This window comes from Cucumis melo, chromosome 11, assembly GCF_025177605.1.
Source record: "Cucumis melo cultivar AY chromosome 11, USDA_Cmelo_AY_1.0, whole genome shotgun sequence".
Lineage (NCBI taxonomy): Eukaryota > Viridiplantae > Streptophyta > Magnoliopsida > Cucurbitales > Cucurbitaceae > Cucumis > Cucumis melo.
The window spans coordinates 33,631,300-33,651,125 of record NC_066867.1 but is presented as its reverse complement, the minus strand read 5'-3'; the positions used below and the strand labels follow the sequence as shown (position 1 = coordinate 33,651,125).

Sequence of the window (19,826 nt, the reverse complement as noted above, 5' to 3'; positions counted from 1 at the left end):
ATAAATAAATAATAAAAGGATTTTGTGGTCAATTACTCTTAAATAAATGGGATTAACAAATATAGGAGGTTTCATACTTGGTTAATAGGAGCATACTTCAACACTAATTGAGTTGTACTATTTCTCTTCATGCAGTCGATTCAAACTTCCATACCATAACTTCTTGTACTAAACAAAAATTTTAATTAAGGTTTTTTTTAAGTATCACAGACTGAACTTCTAATTTTAAGAGGAGAGGAAGCTGAGGATGGTTGAGCTAAAACGATTTCATATATTATAATTGTACGTGCATGTTTTATAATTCACAGAATGGAAAAGAGAGAAGTTTTTAAGGATATAGTTAGGGGGAGAGGTTATTAAAAGATTGAAGTGCATATTGGGACATTATTTAAATTTAAAAGTTAAAATGGTAACATATATATTAATTTAATTAAATTTAAAGAAATTGAAAGTTAGAATTCAAAATTAATATTTTAGGTGTGTGTTTTCTTAGTGAACAACAACATGTGATCAAAAGTGTGCATAAAGAAAATGAAGTAAGGTTTAGAAGGATTGTATTGAAAAAGATGGGGTTAAAAGGAAAGAATTGATAAAATTAAAGAATAGAGAAGAGAAATAATAGATGAAAAGTAGTGAAGGGGGCGGGGGAATGGAGGGTTGTTATGACAGAAGTGGAAGGGTGTGTGGGATAGAAAGGGGTAATGATCCAAATACCAAAATTTGATATACCAATACACACATACTACAGTACACTTAGCTACTACTATTCTTTTTTTTATTATTATTATTATTATTATTATTAAATTAATTAATAAATTTCCTCTCAACTGATCTAAATATAAAACAACAGATGAGGGAGGGAGGGAGGGAGGGAGAGGGCGAGAGAGAGAGAGAGAGAGAGAGAGAAATTAGGTTATCAAAATAAAAAGGAAGGGATAATATATATTTGGAGGTGTGAAGAAGTGGGGAAGGTAAGGGGGTTTCCTTTCCTTTCCATTTTGTTGTAAAATAATAAGAGATCTTCGTAAGTAATTTTGAAATATATATATATTTTTGTAAAGAAAAATGGGAAGAGGAAGAGTAGAACTGAAGAGAATAGAGAACAAAATCAACCGTCAAGTTACATTCTCAAAGAGAAGAAACGGACTCCTAAAAAAAGCTTATGAACTCTCTGTTCTATGCGATGCTGAAGTTGCTTTGATCATCTTTTCCACTCGAGGCAAGCTCTACGAATTCGGCAGTGCTGGGTATTCTTTTCCTTTACTTTTTTTCTTTTTTTTTTTTCCTTTTATTTTCACACAATTTTTTTATTAATATTTTCTTTCATCAATTTGGATAACCCACCCTCCCCCTGCCCTTCTCGCAGCTTTCATTTTTTGGGAAAAATTTGATCTGTCTTCTTCTTCTTCATCATCTTTCAGACCTGATCTGTGTATAAATATCAAAACTTTAGGGTTTTTAGTTTCCGCCTCTTTATCATACCCCTTTTTTTGTCTCGTTTTCTTTTCACCCTTTAATCCTTTGGTAATTAATGAGATCTCCATTATTATATATATATTTAACTGAGTTTTGATTTGTGTGTGTGTGTGTTAGTACTTCCAAAACATTGGAGCGATACCAACGTTGTTGCTTCTCTCCTCAACACAATTTTGCTGAACGAGAAACCCAGGTTTTGCTTCTAATTCTTTTTTCTTTTTTTTTTTTCAAAACTTTTCACAACATAATTATATATATATATACACTGCTTTGTTTCTAGATGTGTTTTCTTCAACTCAACAACTCTCTACCCTCTAATTTTTCTTTTTCGCCCTTTTCTAATTTGCTTTCCTTTAACCCCTAATTTCGTTCTTTAAAAAAATTTCTTTTTTTTCTTCTTCTTCTATCTCTCTTGAATATTTTACTAAATTGTACGAGCATGATACATTTTGTAATACTACTTTTTCACACACACACATATATATATATCTTAAAATCATAGTATGTTTCGAAAAAAGTGGGTTGCACAATATAGTGTAAGTAGTAGATCAAATATATTTTAAAAGTTAAACAAAGAGAACAGAAAACTAATCAAACGAACTAGGTTCGTATTTGGGAATTAGAAACTTATAATACATGTCTTTTTTTTTTTTTTTTAAAAAAAAAAGCTTGGTTATTATCAATATATTTATCCTTTTGATTTTCTTAAATACGGAGTTTATTTCGGAAACTTTCTTTTTAGATAAAAAAATTAACCAAATGTAAAAAACTAGTTGTTAAAATATAACCAAGACTTCAAAATGCTGTAGAAATTTATATAGAAAATGAATACGTTTTTTTTTTTTTAAATATATATATAAAAAAAAAATTGAACCCTAATGACACAAATCACAACCCATCATGGAAGGGAAAGCCTTATAACACATTTATTTAGACCATTTTTTTTTTCCAAATGTCTGACTACTTAGCGTGATCAAGATTAATGCAAATCTATTTGGATTGTACTTCAAAATTAAAATGTTTCATATGTATGTGTGAATGTAGTTGAAGTACCGGTTTAGTTAAAATTAGGAACGACAGAGCCAATACCCCTATTCTTTCATACACAATAGACTATTGTTTGTAATTAGTAATTAATGTAGGAAGAAATATGGTGATATTATTATATATATGTATGTATGTTTGATAAAATGGTGTGTTTAATTTAATCACACAACAATATGTATATATAATATGCAGAATTGGTTCCAGGAGATCTCAAAACTGAAAGCTAAATATGAATCTCTTTGTCGCACTCACAGGTTAAACAAATCTCTCTAAACTCTTCATATTTGTGTATATATATAAGTTATTAATAGTTTAAGTATGGATTATTAATTATTTGAAAGCTGTAATACTAATAATAATAATAATAATAATAATAATAATAATAATAATAGTAATTGTTTGAAGAAATATAGGCATTTGCTTGGGGAAGACCTAGGACCATTGAGTGTAAAGGAGCTCCAAAACCTTGAGAAGCAACTTGAAGCAGCCCTTTCTCAAGCTAGACAAAGGAAGGTACCTTTCTTTAATTCATTTTACTTAACCTTTTTCTCTCTCTCCCATTCTTTCTATTCTCTAATTTTCACTTCAAATCTAACATCTTACTTTTTCTTTCATATATAAATCCATTTTCTTGCTTTTTGCGTTTTCAATATTTGTGCTAATTTACTCACCCTTCCATGGTTGCCACTTTTGTATGCTCTCCCTCAGTGTGTTTAATAATATTTTTTTTTAGAGAGATGAGAATGATGAGAATGTTAAGAAAACGTCCAAAACATTTTCGCCTCCTAATCCATCATACCCATTTTTAAAACAAGAATACTATAGCAGTTGTGCAAAACACACAAACTAGTATTTCTCAAAATTATTTGGTTTAGTTTTTAAATTTATTAAAATTTAGCTTTGATTTTGAAACACTCTTAAAAACAAATTGATGAAATAAAAGTGATGTTTATATTGAATTTATATTTAAATGCCAAAAACAAAAAATCAAAAGCATAATTTTAATCTTTAAATTTTGAAGTGTAACAAATTGAAGTTTTGAGGATTGATGAAAAACGGTTTTTGATTTTTAAACTTCTATATTTTTATTTATCAATACAATTTCAAGTGTTTTCATCTTAATTTCTTTCAACTTTCAAATATTTAAATAAGTCTCTTAAATTTGGCTAAAAATCATAATAATCATCGTTTTTCTTAATTTTAATTTTCTTAGGCACTGGATGTATGTTGTTTGAAACCTAAGTAATTACCTACTAGACATGCAGTTTTAATTAAATACTTGTGGAGGTCGACATATGCACATCAAATGATCCAACATAAATTTGTCTCTTTTACATTTCTTTTAGTTAATTCTTTTTTTTATATATATATAGAAGAAACTAACAAAAACCCAAGTACGATTCTTGTGTGGATATTTCTTTCCAAAATTTAAAGATAAAATAAAATAAAATAAATACGAATATTTAAACTTTTTCTTAATTTATTTTAATTTGAGTTATAATTCTGTTATTTGATCACAGACCCAGATTATGATTGAACAGATGGAAGATCTACGTAAAAAGGTAATGCAAATTTCATATTAAAGATTGTTCTTTGCATGTCTAACTACTTTTTTTCCATTGTATTGAGTTACTTATTTTATCAAATACTATTAGATAGAAAGTATAAATTTTAAAAACAGAAACTATTCAAATGAATAATAAATTGAACAAACTACCTTAGTTACAGTACTTATTATTTATTTTATATTTACATGTTTTTTTACTATATAATAGAAATATTATTTCACTCTTAAATCATATCATGTTAAATACTCCACAAATATCGATAAAGATGTTGATATAAATTACCTTTTATCATTAGTCAGATCATTCTTTTGTGTATGAAGCTAGTTTGTTTTCATATTGTCTGAGGATTTATTTTGAACTTTGAATGTCTTCATGATACACGTTGAAAGGCATCCAAGCCATGAACACTGATGAAAATGACCGCAATTTTATATTTATTCAACTTCTTAATTTAGTAATCTTTTTAAAGCTTAGAAGAAATGACAATTGAATGACAATTGATTTTTTTTTTCAATAAATCAACGATGTAATGCTTGTACTATCAACCTTTGAACTGTGTGGTTCGATTCATACATCCCACATATTTTAATTCAATATATTTTTCATTAGAAGAAAAAAGAATAGTTGCATCTGTGTCTCAAAGTAACTCTACCCATTTCATATGATATTATAAATGACAGGAGCTTCAACTTGGGAACCTCAACAGGGAGCTTAAGCTCAAGGTTTTTACCCTATAAATATCTTTGTCCATTTTGTTTTTGTTTTTGTTTTTGTTCTTGTGAATGTTAATATATATATATAGAAATAAGATTTAGTTAATTAGTGTATATGTTTGTGGTTGGAATGATATAATAATATAGCTGGAAGCAGAGGGACAAAATGTTAGAGGAATAGAAAGTTTTTGGAGCTGTGCATCAGGATCCGCCTCCGGGCATCCCAACAACAACTTTCCATTGCATCATCCTTTACAACCTGACCCTATCGATTGCCAACACCAACCCCTCTTACAAATCGGGTATCTCTAAAACCCCTACTCCCTGTTTCTACTATTTTTTAAATACTCCCTAGCTAAAGTTTTCTTTTTAATTTTTTTGGCCTCATAACTAATGTGTCGTGTGTTTATCATAACTCCCAAGTTACTGTTGCACAAATTCAAATTTAATTATGACCCAAATATTATAATTGCCTCCTAAACAACGACTTTGGATTATTTGATGTTTGGAGCAATCTACCTATATGTGTCTCATATATATTTATTGATATTGATAATTTTGGACAAACACAGGTACCAGAATTATTTCTCAGAAGAGGGGCCATCTCATGTCCAAAAGACCATGACATGTGAGACAAACTTCATACAAGGATGGGTTATTTGAATTTGCATTTCATAAGACAAAATTCAACAACAAAAAAAAAAAAACATATATACAACTTTAATAACATAGTAGTTTTCTTTTCCTTTTCTCATGAATGTTTGGACTACTTTATTATTATTGTCTATATTTACTCTGTTTTAAAATATATTGGTGTTTGTTTTGGTCATGTGCTTCAACATATTCCCAACCAATTTCCCACATATCATATATATTACTACACCCATTCAATGCTATTTCTCATTTCATTCGCTTTTTAGTCCTTCAAATTCCTTAATTTTCCTTTTTCTTCCTAATTATTCCCATTATTCATTTTACCTATTTCATAGTTACATACATTGATCTCCATACTTTTATTAGTTTACTATTTCTTTAAGGCTATCTTTAACTTTTATTTGGTTGATTTTGATTTTCGTAGGGTCATTTTATAGATTATGAATTCTTTAAAAGTTAAATTATCTAAAAAACTATATGTGAACATGACTGCTGTGTGTTGATGAAGCAGATAATGGTGGGGGGAGGTAAAATTAGATTACAACACTCTGCTTTTTACCATATTAATTTGAAAGTGAAAATTGTGGTGCTTGGGTTTTAGTCCCAACCACGACCACACAACAAAAAACACCATCTTATGAGTTATGACCACGAACAAAATCCTTATGATTGATCTTTATTGTTATGACAGAGCACATTCTGTATTTGGAATATACTGCATGTGAACATGTACTGATAAATTTTTAATAAACAATGTAATTGTGATTAAAATAAAAAGATTTCCTTAATAAATGATTTTAACTGTAATATTCAAATCCGTTGAAATATTTTACACTCCAACTCCATATATGTGTATATATATATAGATGATGTCCAAAAGTTTTATCATAAAAATATTGAAAACGAACTATCATTAATTTGGAAAAACACATATCTCCATAAAGATCCATTCATAATTTCCAAAATCCTTCTTGAAGACCAATTGACATCAGAGAGAGAGAGAGAAACGGAAAATGAGAAATTATTTAACGTTCGCCAAAAACAGAGAGAAAAATGAAAAGAGATTTTTTAATATCATTCTCTCTGTTTGTGTGTGTGGGTGGTGGGGGCATATTTAATTAATGGAGTAGAAATGGAACAGAGGAAAGGGAGTATTATTGATAATATATATTTATATATAAATATATTAGAGAATTGTAATTACTGATTAATTTAGGAGTAGGTAAAAGGTAAGTAAAGTAAGGTTAAGAAGGTGAATATAATCAGTGAATGGAAAGAAATCTTCTGGGTGGCCCAATCAACAATTCAGTCTCCACCTCAGAACTTGGACTGCTACTTTCTGCATAGTTTAACATTTTCTCTCCTCCTTCATTATTTACTCCTCCATCTCCTCCCTCACTTTCCCACTGTCACATTTCAAATCATATTCACATTTCATTTTCCTAACTTCTATACTACTTTTTAATGAATTAAGAAATTTCCTTACCTTTTGAAGTAGTTTAGCATTTTCATCCTGCAACACTTTTTCCTGCATCGTATTTCAACCATAAGCCTTACTACAAATGTTGCACCATCCATAAAAAAAAATTAAAAAAAAAAAAAAAAAAAACCTTCCCCATAAAACTGAATCTTTTCACCTTTTGCCTTAGCTGTTTAATCTGTTCTTCAAACACTTCTATCTGAAAAAAATCAACTTGTGGTTTAGAGAGAGGGGAGTATTGAATGAATAGAGATATATCTACAGAAAAAGGACTGATTCAAAAACCTTTCTAGCTCTTATTTTGCTAACACTTTTCTCCAACTGATGTTCAAGTTGTTGAAGTTCATCAAGGGAGCAAGATCCCAGATCTTCTCCCAACATTTTCCTATAATTTATATTGTTCAAAATTAATGGATTTAACCAAGAAGTTCTATTATCAAACAAGAACAGAAACAAGTAAACCCCTTCCAACCGTTTTGAAACTTCGAGTTGCTCTATTTTCTTTATCAGGCTAGCTGCTTCTTCATGATTAAAATGCTCCAACTGCAAACATTATTCAATGTGGATCATATATATAGTATAGTTTTTTACCTAGAAACTTCATTTTAACCTTTTGTTTATTAAATTAAGTTATAAACTTAATCAGCAGATTACATTCACACTCTCTTTAGAACCAAACAAAAAAAACGCAAGTCACTCGAAAGTATCAAAACTAGGAACAACACCCAAATCTATACATTAAATCACTACATCCCACTTCCCGGACTATGGATACTATTCGGTAGAAGAAGTGATATTGCAAAGTTTGAACTACACTTAATCCATGGAAGCCAGCAAAATCAAGTTACCAAGAAAAAACACAAGCACATTGCCAAGGTACCCAAAGGCCATTCAGCTAAATCAAACATCCAACACAATTGGAAAAAGCAATAACCACAGCAACATTCATTCCCAGCCATAAACCTTACTCAAACTCCCACTTTTTGTTAGGTAAGAAAAAGATTCATGGTAAGGTCAATCATCTCTAAAGGTTAGGATTCTTGGAATGCAACCAAAGTCCCACATTGGCTATGTAAGAAAAGGATTTATGATATAAAACTGAGCACACATATCAGAGGCTCTTTATTTGAAACAAAAAACAAGGCCACGAGAGTTATGTCTAAAGTAGACACTAGAAAATATCATACCACTAAGGTAATGGTTAATGTTGGAGGGTTTGTGGTCCCTGATCTTTGTAAATGGGTTTTACTTGATGCAAGCATTATTACGATGATTATATGTTTTTAATTGAAGAAAAGTTGGGATCGCCCAGAATAATGGAGATGAAAATGAAAGAAAAAAACCTGTACAATATTATTGACAAATGGAGGATCCAGGGCTTCTTTGGTTTTTGCACGCTTTCGGTAACGCTCTATAGTTGCCTGCATGCTGAAGCATAGAGCAGAAAAGGGGCAGAAAATTAGGCTTTTTCTTAAGAAAGGATAGGAAACAAATTAAATGACCTCATACAGAGATCAATATTGTATTTCTTTGGTTATATTTGTATGCTGAATGGCAAAAGGATGGCCAACTCGTGATTATTGAACAAGAATGTCTAAGAATGAATTTCTGCTTTGAAAGTTGAGTCTTTCTTCACATCCACGTCAGTATCATACCTATTCAATTTAATTTCTTTTATAAATTTTTTAAATCGAATACTTCAGCCAGGAGGGATCAGATTCAAGATATCTCAACTAGATTTAACACATTTGTACACTCTCATCATATCCATCTCCAAAAGATTTCATACACATGGAAGATATAGAGGAAAACTAAGTCACCATGCAAATGGAAGTGGTAATAGAAAGCCTAGAGTAAAATCTTCCAATTTAAGAAGATACAAGAGATATCGTAATTACAAATAGAGATGGTGAATTTTATCAATAATTTAACACTTTCCTTCTTTTGTACGCTTGAAATTTTGTAGACTGTCCAACAAATGAATATCAATATTAGTTGAAAAGAAAATAACATTACAAACCTTTAAACATAAATACCTACCTTGATACTATGAACCCAAAACATAAGCTTTTGAATCGATTGAAAACAGTACTAGCAGAAATATTATCACTTGTGGTAGTTTGTGTGTAAAGAGATGAAATCGTCTCTTACATCTAAGAAGTTCAAACATTTTTTTAGGTTGATACAGATAGACTCAAATCTTCTTGTTTCCTCATTTATTAATTGTTGATTTGGAATTTGGATTCTAGGCTTATGTTACAAAATCAACAAATAAAGAATAAAAAAAAACATAAGATAGAAAAGAACCAATGCGCAAATTACGTGACTCACTAAAAATGTATTTACTATGTATCCACATGATAGAGAAAAAACAATATTCTAGAGAGAATGTTATATCAAAAGGAATGGATGCGCCTCTAAGATTTAGAGAGTTTAATATGAATCGTACTTAATTATTCAAAGGGTCATTAAACAGATTCAAGACATTCTAGCACCTTAAAAACAGAAATCTTAGTAGAAGAGCAAATATTTAGAATATTTCCAGTTGCAAGGGTTTGAAAAGCTTGGCCAAGGAAGCAGTGATTTTACACATCATTCTTGCAGGTGTATGAAAATGAACATATGAAAATCTTATTGATCAGTAAGAACTCATATCAACTGATGGGATAGCTAATGATTCTTCTATTTGATAAATCAATTAAATTTTCGTGATTTTATGTAGATTTTATGTAAGAGATGGGATACTAAAATCTCTGACTCCATCAGTATTAAAAAGTTTGAGAGACGAGGCTTTTGTTCACACTTGCAAACCTAACACTAGCACGTAAAATTATCTTTCTTTTTCTTATCTTTTTTTTTAAGAAGTAGGATAAATTTAAAGGGTGCCTCCTAAAACCTAAAATATGGACCTTACAGTGTATACTAATTGAATTGTCACTGGTAACACATTTCAAAATAGAAAGGCATATTCTTCCAGGGATCTCCACTATCTATCTTCACAATAATATAATATTGTCTACTTTGAACATAACTCTCATCGCTTTGCTTTTATTACCACACAAAAAGTTTCATACTAAAAGGGATAATTGTCTTACACTTGCAATCACTTCCTTACTAACTATCATGAAAATTTGTCTGCACTTCTAATAGGTAATATGTTGGAAAAGGGGTTCTCCCTCACTGAAAAAAGATTCAAAAAAATGATGACCGACTAAAGTCGATAGCTTTAATTTCAAATTGTCTAAGTTAGAAATACTTTAAGTTTGGAGGTACTAGCCAACTCTAGGTAAATTTCTTCTTTGAACTCTCTAATTTTGAGAGTGGAATTGAGACATGATGATGAGGAGAACCTTTTGCGATTGTACGAACTTTTTGCATAAAGGATTTTCGTTTTTCTTTCTCTGGTGGGCCGTTCTTTTTCCTGTTTGGGAACCTACCATGTAAATATTTATATGTGTTTCTTACTTCTGTCATTTTTTTAATGTTCTAATTTCTCAATTATTTTATCTTTAGAATGAGAAGTTTTCTTATAAAAAGTCTCATTCATTTTTCTTAAACAAGATATCACTAAATGAGAAAGGATCAGATCAATATACATCCGAATATCTCAACTAAGTTAGCATATTTAATACCTTCATCATATTTTCACCCCTTTGATGAGAGCGCTACAAAAGTGTCAACCTATCTGAGATATTCCGGTGCATTCCTGATTCCTTTCTCTTTTAGGATTTTGTTCAAAAGAAAGTATACTCCCCATCCCCAACCCCACCACCCCCTTCTAGCGATCATTTATTTCCACACAAAAAATATACATAATATAATGAACCTTTGAGGAATGAGATCATAGTTTCAATAACTATAAAAGAAGTCTAGTTTTGGTTTTAAGTTATCCTAGTTAGAAACACTTTAAATTTAGGTGTTCGGGATTAAAGAGTGTGAGTAGTATAAAGAGAGTTATTTTCTGATTGGGATAAGAAGAAAGAGATATTTTGTACGATTGGAATAATTATTTACATTGGTGGAGTTTTTTCTGGTCTTTGGTTTGAAGTTGTTTTCTTATTAATCATTGTGTTTTCAGTTTTGTTGCTTCTTTCAATTCCTCTATTATTTTTCTGCCTATTCATTCCTTCCATTCCGTTCTGAGTGTAGTGGGAGCATTTTTTCCAAAAAAGTGTGCGTATGAGAAGTGAAAGAACCAATTCTTTTTCAGATGCATAAATAGGTGTTAAGAATAATTATTTTTCAGATGTAAAAATAAGTGTCAGGATATGTTATCAAGTAAACCGACTAAAAATAGGTTATTGGGAAACAACCCTAAAGTAAAAAGCTAGGGGGGCTAATTTTTTCTAGCTTAATCTCAAAAAGGAGATCAATGGTAAACAAATAGTGCAAGCAGCCTAATCGTTTTTACATTCTCTCCCATTTTTCATTGCATTTGTTACCAAAGTTAGATTAATGTCCACTGTAATGCGACCAAAGTCTCACATCTTGGGTATATAAGTGAAGACAACTATAAAAAGCAAAGTCACAGGGTGTATATTCAAAATGGACAATATCTTACAATTGTTGATATTTGAGGTTTGTTGTCCAATAGTGCAGAAATACCTTGGATACACTTTCATATATCTAACCAGAGACTATAGATTAAGAAATATTTATAGCAGCAGAAAAAAAAAACAAAGATAATACAATTTTTTGACAAAACAAGATTACTCAAATATGTGTAAACTAGGAACCTTGTGGTTCTTTAACCTCTATTCTGTATTAAATACATTTCTCTTCTACAAAATTTAAAGTCATACTCATCTCAATTGTTGAGAGTTTAAATTTTTCTAATCAAGAAACCAAACTTATTCTGATTGTTGATAATTAAAATTGGCTGACATAAACATTTAATTAGTAGACGAGCCAATCTACTTCAATTATATTTTGCCTCCAACTTTATACAAAATCTACAATTTTCCTCCTTTAAATATATGCAGCTAATGCTTCCTGATCTACAGCTTACCATGTCATGAGAATTATAGTCCAGGATTAAATAAAACTCAAACATTATATATACATAAATAAAGTTGAGAGATCAGAAGCCACGAAGCAACTCATATGTCATTAGTTTTGAAAACACAATTCTCTTATGAAAGAATAAGAACAATTAAGATTGGTAAACCAAATATAACTCGACTAACCTGAACATACACTCTTTAACAAAATAATTTATAGGTTTGAATCCTCCAACTTTACATATCTAAGATTGGTCTAATGTCAATCTAATAATGTGAAAGTTTCACACCAAAGAAAGGTCCAAATAACCCTTGTGCTTCGTTTAATCTATATATATCATTAATAATTCTTAAATTTAGTCTCTAAAGCTATATTTTGTAAATTTAGATAAATAATAATAATCTAATTAATTAGCCAAAAAAATTAATTTTCTTTCTATTGGGCTGGGAACTTGACGAAGATGTTAACAAGTTAAGAGATCTTAGTGCATCCACGCATCATAATCTCCTTAGTCATTTCTTATCAAAAGTATATATATAATTTCATGAAATAAAATTCAATGTGGGATATATTTTTGAAATTTGTAATCAAGTGTTAAAACAATAATTAAAATTTGAAAAAAAAAAACAGTAAACTAGCAGCCGCCTATAGAAAAAAACCAACACTCTTAAAATGTTACAGTATCAATGTCGGTGACATGCTTGCTGGCATATCTATTATTATTTTATTTTTTTTCTTTACACGTCAACATTCATTTAAAGAAAAAAAAACTTCAAATTTAGGAAATTTAATGACCAGACTTGTACAAATATTTACAATATAAAAGAATATCACAATCTATTCTATTACTTCCGTCTAACATAATATAAAATAAACACAAATAATAGCTTATCGTAATCTATCACAGACATATAATAATATTTCATTATATTTTGTAAATATTTTAGTTCTTTTGACTATACTGGAAATAGTTATAAATGTAAAGTCACTTTAACTCAATTACATTTAATTTTGAAAAGGAATAGTGATAATATGGAATTTCACTGCACTTTTCCTATGAACTAATTTAGGGTGTCCAAAAGGATTTAGGGTTAGAGTTTTAGGATTTTCAAGATAATATCTTACGAGGTCATGTCATGTACTATCTTAGGGTACCAGCTTGTTGTATCTATTAATATTTCTAAAAATTGTAAATACAACAAAATTTATCGGTAATAGATTCTATTGTTGATAGACTTCTACTAGTGATACAATACTAATAATATATGGTCTATTATTCATAGATTTCAAAAACATATAAATTTTGTCATAGCGACAACCGTAAATTCTAAAAACATTGGACTTAGCTAGTTGCTATATTCATAATTGTTTCTAAATCATATGATATGCGAACAATATTTATTACTAACAAAACTAGTTAAAACAATATAAGAGGAAATAGGAAAAGTTTCAAATACATCGTGTTTAGATAGGAAAGCCAATCTAAATTAAAAGGATGATAATGAGATGCATATAGAGTGGTGGGGTGAGTCCTAAAAAATTATGATTGGCTCTGGATCAGTCTGCTATTTCTTCGATTATCATCCAAATATAATCGAAATTCCCCAATATATACCAGACCCATCTCCACTGGAAAAAGAAAGACACCAACAACTAGGGCTCAGTTCGTGGCTCCCACTAATACCATCAAGAAAACGATCCACATGATAATACCATTTTTTTTTTTTAACTAAGATAATGGTGGGGAATGAAGCTATGTCTTTTGTGTTTAAGGTAAGACGAGAACATTGAAAATGTGTCAACCTACTTAAGATACTTAAATGTGTCTATGATCACGTAGTCATGTATCGTAAACCTTAAGTTTTTGAGATTTGTCCAAACTAAAGCTATGCTATATCTACCTTAATTATGTGTCTTATCCTACAAGTTTTCCACACACTCAGTAGAATCTAATATACCAACCACCCTTAATACCATACTAGATAAAATCTGTTTAATATGAGATTTAAAATTATCATTAGAAAAAAAAGGAGAGAAGGAAAATCACGGAGAATGCTAATCAAAATGTTATTAAATCACTAAAAAAAGAGAGTAAAATTTAGATGCGTTCAGAATATATTATTTATTTTTTAAAAAAAAAATTAGCGGTAGCATAATTTTTATAAAAAAAACAGTTGAAAAATAAATTTTTTGAAAAACATTTTTTTCAAGTCAATTATATAAAATCCTTGATCTGTTTAGAAACAGATAAAAGAATGTCAACTATTCAGTTGACGTCATACAAATATTGGTTTCCCAAACCTGAATTAATTGACTAAAGAGCTTTTCTATATTACATGCATCCAACAATGAATAAAACCTTAACACAAAACTTACAGAACTTAGAACAAACATCCAACACCATTCAATAATTATTACCAATGTTATTAAAATGTTGTAATAATAAAAATATAAACCAAAAAAATAAAACAAGCTAATTGGATGTGTCTAACCTAGTTGAAATATTTGGATGAGTCTTGTTAATCCTTATACTTCTATTAATTTATTAAAAAGAAAATGAAACAAACTACCGTCGAAGAACAAAGAAGAAATAATTAGTATGAAATGAAGGTGATGCATGGGAAATGTTAAGAGTGCCCAATCACAAAAATACCATATGATCATTAGGAATATTGATAACACTTCTCTTAGAAAACTCTTAGGACGTTTATGACTATAGCTAAGTAAGAAATTTATAAATATTAATGTTATGATGACATTAGATCGCTATTTTATGAATCCGTGCATATAGTGTACGAAAAAAATCAATGAAAGAAAAATAATAGCTTTCTAAAAGCTACTTAGCTTACTTATTGACTTAAGAAAATTAAATAATTCCACAAATTAACTTAGAAATAGGTTTCTAAAAAGAAGCAGCCATTCAGAGACTTTTGCTTTTGTTCATAATCTACACACAAGGAATCTACTATAAATTAATATAAATCAAACAGTAAAAACCTTACAGGTCGTGAGAGCACTAGGATTATTAAGGTGTTATATATAGTATATTAGTAGTACAAACCCTTTTCACTTCTTCCAATAATTTCATAGAAAAAAACAGCAAAAATCAGGCCTAGCCTAGGTAGTATATACTGTTGTGGCTAAAACAGAAACATTATATCATTTTAATTCCATTGATCCTAATTAACAGTTTGGACATAGCTAGAAAGGGGGCCGGGAAAAAGTGGTTTCCCATTTATCTGAAATAAAACGATCACTAACTATTTCCCATGAAAATTAATTCATTCCCATCAAATAAAAACACCAATGCAACTGCATTCATGTATCACACTTCTTCCGTTTGAGCATATATGTGACGGTTCAAATTTTCTTTTATACTCATTTAACTGAAAACCCTATTATTTGCAAAGAGTAGTTGCCATTAGATCAGATTCAAATTCAGATCACAATCCATCACGCTAAAATTGGTAACAAAAAGAATAGAGCTAGAGATTAAAAAAAAAAAAAAAAAAAAAAGGTTACCTTGAGCTAGCAAATTCATAAAGCTTTCCTCTAGGGGAGAAGATGATAAGAGCAACTTCAGCATCACAGAGAACCGATAACTCAAAAGCTTTTTTCATCAAACCATTTCTCCTCTTGGAGAAGGTGACTTGACGGCTTGTAGCGTTCTCTATTAACCTCATCTGAGTCTTTCCTCTCACCATTTTAACTCAGATTATAAGAAACCCCCTTTAGCTGCAAAAGGAAAAAGAAGACAAATCTTATTTGTTTTGAGTACTGAAAATGACAGAAGAAACTGAGAGGTGGGAGTAAACCACCCCAAATATTTAATACAAACAAAAATCCTTACCTTAGAGTTAATGGAGAAATTAGTTGAATTAGTGGGTATTTACAGAAAGTTGAGATGGGATCTGAAGAAAACAGGCCAGATGGGTATAAAGAAAGGGGCTGATGAATTTATAGATCAAAGGCAGAGAGAAAAGAAAAGGAGATGGGAAGCATAGGGAAAACCAGAGAGAGCAAAAAAAAAAGAAAGAAAGAAAGAAAGGATGAGAACTTGGGGAGAAGAAAGCTCCAAGGAAGGTAGCAAGGAGATAATTAGGACCACAAAGCTCTCCAAATTAGTCCCTCACTGCGCTAAAACCAACCAAGAAAAAAAAAACAAAATCTTGAAATAGAAGCAAAAAGGCAAAAGAAAAAAAAAAAACTAATGTAAAGAAAAAGTGGAAAAGAAGAAGAAGAAGGAAGAGGGGTGTTGTTGTGGTTCAACTGGGGACATGATTGAGAAGAAATTAGAAAAGAAGACAACAAGAGAGAAAGGGAGAGAAGAAGCAAATAAGGATTAATTTGAAACCCAGATTAGAGAAATAGGAAGAAAAGGGAAAGGAAGGAATGGGGGAATATTTAGAAAGAAGAGTTTGAAAATTGAAAGGGAAGAAATAGGGAAAAATAAAGTTAAGGGAAGAAGGAGGAGGAGGGGGAGGAGGAGGAGATGATGATGAAGATGATGATGATATTGATATTGATATTGATATTGATATTGATATTGATATTGATATTGATATTGATATTGATATCCATCCAACCAAGTTACAAAGCTTAGCTATACTTGTTTTGGTAAAAAAAAGAAATGAAAAAGAGAGAGAGAAAGAGAATAAATAAATAAAAAAGGAAAGAGAGAAATAGAAAGAAATGGAAAATGAGGGAAAGTCAGAGTGGAAAAGGAAAGTGAAATAGGAGAAATTGATATTGATAATGTATACAAAAGGAAAATTTGAGGGAAATGTCCGTACAATAGATATGGAGTTGGGAGAGAAAGTGGGAGTTGGAGGGGGCAGGGCAGAGGGGCAGAGCGGGCAGGGCGGGTAAGTACTATGTTTACAAATAAACTCACATTATTGGTTCCGTACACTTATTATTAAATTAATAATAAATAAATAAATAAAAAGACATTTGGGTCCCACCTCCACCTCCACCTCCACCTCCACCTCCACTACTTCTTCTCTCTTACTCTTACCGCCATGCCAATCTCACCTCTCCTCCACCCCTCCCCCCGCCCCCTTCTTTTCCTTTCTTTTTTCTTTTTTTTTTCCTCCTTCTACCCAACCATACACTCAATCTCTTTACAAATTTCATTTTGCTTTTCTACTTACTTTTTACATATACATTTAATACTATCTACTTCCATATATATATATATCTTTGACTTTCTACTCCACGTCTTAATAGTTTGCAATTACAAATAGCACTCAAAAAAAAAAAAAAAAAAAAAAAAAATTGGAACTATTTTCATAAACTTAAAAAATAATTCATATTTTAAAATAATTAGGCTCCAAACAATATTATAAGTTAATAACTTCTTTTGGCAACTTTCAGAAGAGCTGATATTTAGATTGGAGTTTGTTTTTGGGAAATATTTATTTTTAATGGACTTGAAATATGAATTAAAAAAGTATAGTGATGTGACATTTTAAAATTGTTTTTTTCTTCTTTTTTTGAAAAAGACATTTTAAAATGTTATCTTTTAGCATCGGACACTTTTTTATTTTTAATACCAAAGTGGTAACATTGGTTTAGTAGATTTTGTACATAATTTAGTTTACTTGGTAACATATTTATTACCACCTCGGTTTGGTACAGAGTCAAACAAAAACATTTTTTTTTCTTTTTCATATATTAATCAGATTTTCTTTTCTTTTCTTTTTAATTAGATATGGTCGGTGGATTTCTAATTTTTGTCGGAAATTCTTATTTTCTTCAATTGAAATTTTGTTTTATTAAGCTTAACTCTAATGAACCCATGAAATTTAAATAAAAAAAAAAAAAAAAAAAAGATAAGATAAGTTTTTCTGTTATTATATATACATATTTTTATTTTTTTAAAAAAAATTCATTACATGAAAATAATTAAATAAAGTTTAAACAATTGACTCAACTAATTACTCAAACCAACTCAATTTGAATGTTTCATGATTGAGTTGGGATTGACTTTTTTATTATTCAATGAGGGTTATTCGAGATGGAGAAATACGTCATCCGAATAAATTATATCGGGTTTAAAAAGCGATACCCAATCCAATCAACGAGAATAAAATATATGAAAAAAAAAAAAAAAAAAAAAGATTTGAAGGAAGGGAAGAAATGAATGGTTTCCATAGATGTGAGGTATCGAGGCATAACCTGCGTAGGATTTAAAATAGTTTCATAATTATGTGTATATTCAGTATTAAAAGTATAGAAAATTAAATTTGGAAATTTTCATAAAAAGTGTGCTCATCAATTAAGTAAAATATGGTTTCAAGTAGTGGAGACAAAATATGTCTTTGAGTAAGAATACAAATTTTACAACAAACGTATTTATAAAGTAGAGATTTAACTTTTTAATTTCATGCTGAGTACTTAATTGTGTTTTTTGGCCTAAAATAAGTAAAAATTAGAAGAGAATCAATTTGGTGGCCATAAAGTATGGAACAAACAAAAAGGAGAATATGACTTCTCTACTTCATCCTCTTCCTCTCCTCACTTCTTCTTCTTTTTCTTTCTTCTGAAAATTTACATACACAATTTAATTTCCACTCCAAATATTGAGAGAGCAAGAGAATGAATAAAGTATGGAAACTCTCAATATTAATACAATGTGTTATTGGTTTGGTTTGGTTTGGTTTGTTTTCAACTTATGGGTGTGTGACACAAAGGAAAGAAAAAAGCCTAAAAATAGCTTAGAGAATATGATCATTTTTGTGTAATTTCCATATACGGTTGACAAACGAAGATTGCTAAAAATTAAAATTAAAAAAGTATTTTAAAATGTTGAAGTTAACCATATAAAGCATATAAAGCAAATTTAAGGAATTCCCAAATGGTATAAAATATAAATAATATAGTTGTAGCATATTCATTAAATTAATTGACACTTCAAACCATTGGTTGATAGTTGAGAATATTTGATAAACACAAGCAATAAAACAACAAACAACAAACATACAGATTATTTGGACATTAATTAATTAATTTAGCTTTAAAGGAATGGTGGAAAATTTGAGAATATTTCTTAATTGAGGCAATATATATATATATATATATATATATATATATATATATATATTGAGATATGATCTTATCATATGAAGAAAAGAAATGCATGAAATTCCAAAAGGTTTGATGTGTATGGCTATGGTTATTGACAAAGATAGAACCTATTCATTACTTATGGACTCTTTTATTTTCTTTGTAGGGTCCTTTTTACAAATCAAATGTTTTTATTTTATTTTTCCCCAAAACAAAACAACAAAGAAACCCAATGTATTATGTTGTTTGAATTCTCACTTTTGTGGCTAATATATATTTTCATCAACCTTTCTTTTTTAATTAAAAAGGGATCATATTCTATATAAATTTCCCTAAATTTTGTATGGCTTTCATTTGGCCACTTATACTCCCTCTCTCATCTATGTCGATTATAATATCTCTTTTTTAAAAAAATCAATAATATTCCAAAAGAAACTATAACAAAAACAATCGAATTAACTTTTAAAATACATATGGACGGGACGGGTTTAGTATAACCCAATGGCATAATCATGTTTGTACTTCAAATTATAATCTCCAACCACGTCATGATATGTAATGTAAAATTGTAAAAAATGGATACGTGGGATCCACCTTTCTGCGGTGGCGATATCTGAACCGCCTATATTAGAAAAACGTTAGGTTCTATTCCACAAACATGCTTCTCGATCACCTACCCACACAAAGTTTTTTCCCACTTTGAAGAATTTTAAAATGTGAAGAGGGTATAAATACGAATGCATGTTGAGTGTGAGAATAAAATGTGTTTGGTGGTTTTATAGCATAAGGTGTGAACTGCCGCTTGTTGGGTCAGATAAC

The 19,826-nt window shown here is 29.8% G+C and overlaps 2 protein-coding genes across 4 annotated transcripts; one reads left to right on the top strand and one right to left on the bottom strand.

Moving 5' to 3' along the window:
* The first annotated feature begins 869 nt into the window (after positions 1–869).
* On the top strand, positions 870–5,633 carry LOC103499043 (agamous-like MADS-box protein MADS3). Of its 2 annotated transcripts, XM_008461922.3 has the most exons (9): positions 886–971; positions 1,062–1,247; positions 1,594–1,669; positions 2,716–2,777; positions 2,937–3,036; positions 4,044–4,085; positions 4,772–4,813; positions 4,952–5,106; positions 5,377–5,633. In XM_008461922.3, the coding sequence occupies exons 2-9, from the start codon at positions 1,066–1,068 to the stop codon at positions 5,465–5,467; spliced, it is 750 nt and encodes a 249-aa protein (XP_008460144.1). In that variant the 5' UTR covers positions 886–971; positions 1,062–1,065; the 3' UTR covers positions 5,468–5,633. The 2 variants fall into 2 exon arrangements, with proteins under 2 accessions (XP_008460143.1, XP_008460144.1); XM_008461921.3 differs by having other exon boundaries at positions 870–1,247.
* A 979-nt stretch (positions 5,634–6,612) lies between these two features.
* LOC103499042 (MADS-box protein SOC1) lies at positions 6,613–16,655 on the bottom strand. 2 transcript variants are annotated; one of them, XM_008461920.3, is made up of 8 exons: positions 15,790–16,655; positions 15,462–15,674; positions 8,282–8,366; positions 7,411–7,481; positions 7,224–7,323; positions 7,096–7,137; positions 6,945–6,986; positions 6,613–6,864 (listed from the first exon to the last, which is right to left on the bottom strand). In XM_008461920.3, the coding sequence occupies exons 2-8, from the start codon at positions 15,641–15,643 to the stop codon at positions 6,721–6,723; spliced, it is 666 nt and encodes a 221-aa protein (XP_008460142.1). In that variant the 5' UTR covers positions 15,644–15,674; positions 15,790–16,655; the 3' UTR covers positions 6,613–6,720. The 2 variants fall into 2 exon arrangements, with proteins under 2 accessions (XP_008460142.1, XP_050934963.1); XM_051079006.1 differs by having other exon boundaries at positions 7,069–7,137; positions 15,790–16,496.
* Between the last annotated feature and the right edge of the window lie 3,171 nt (positions 16,656–19,826).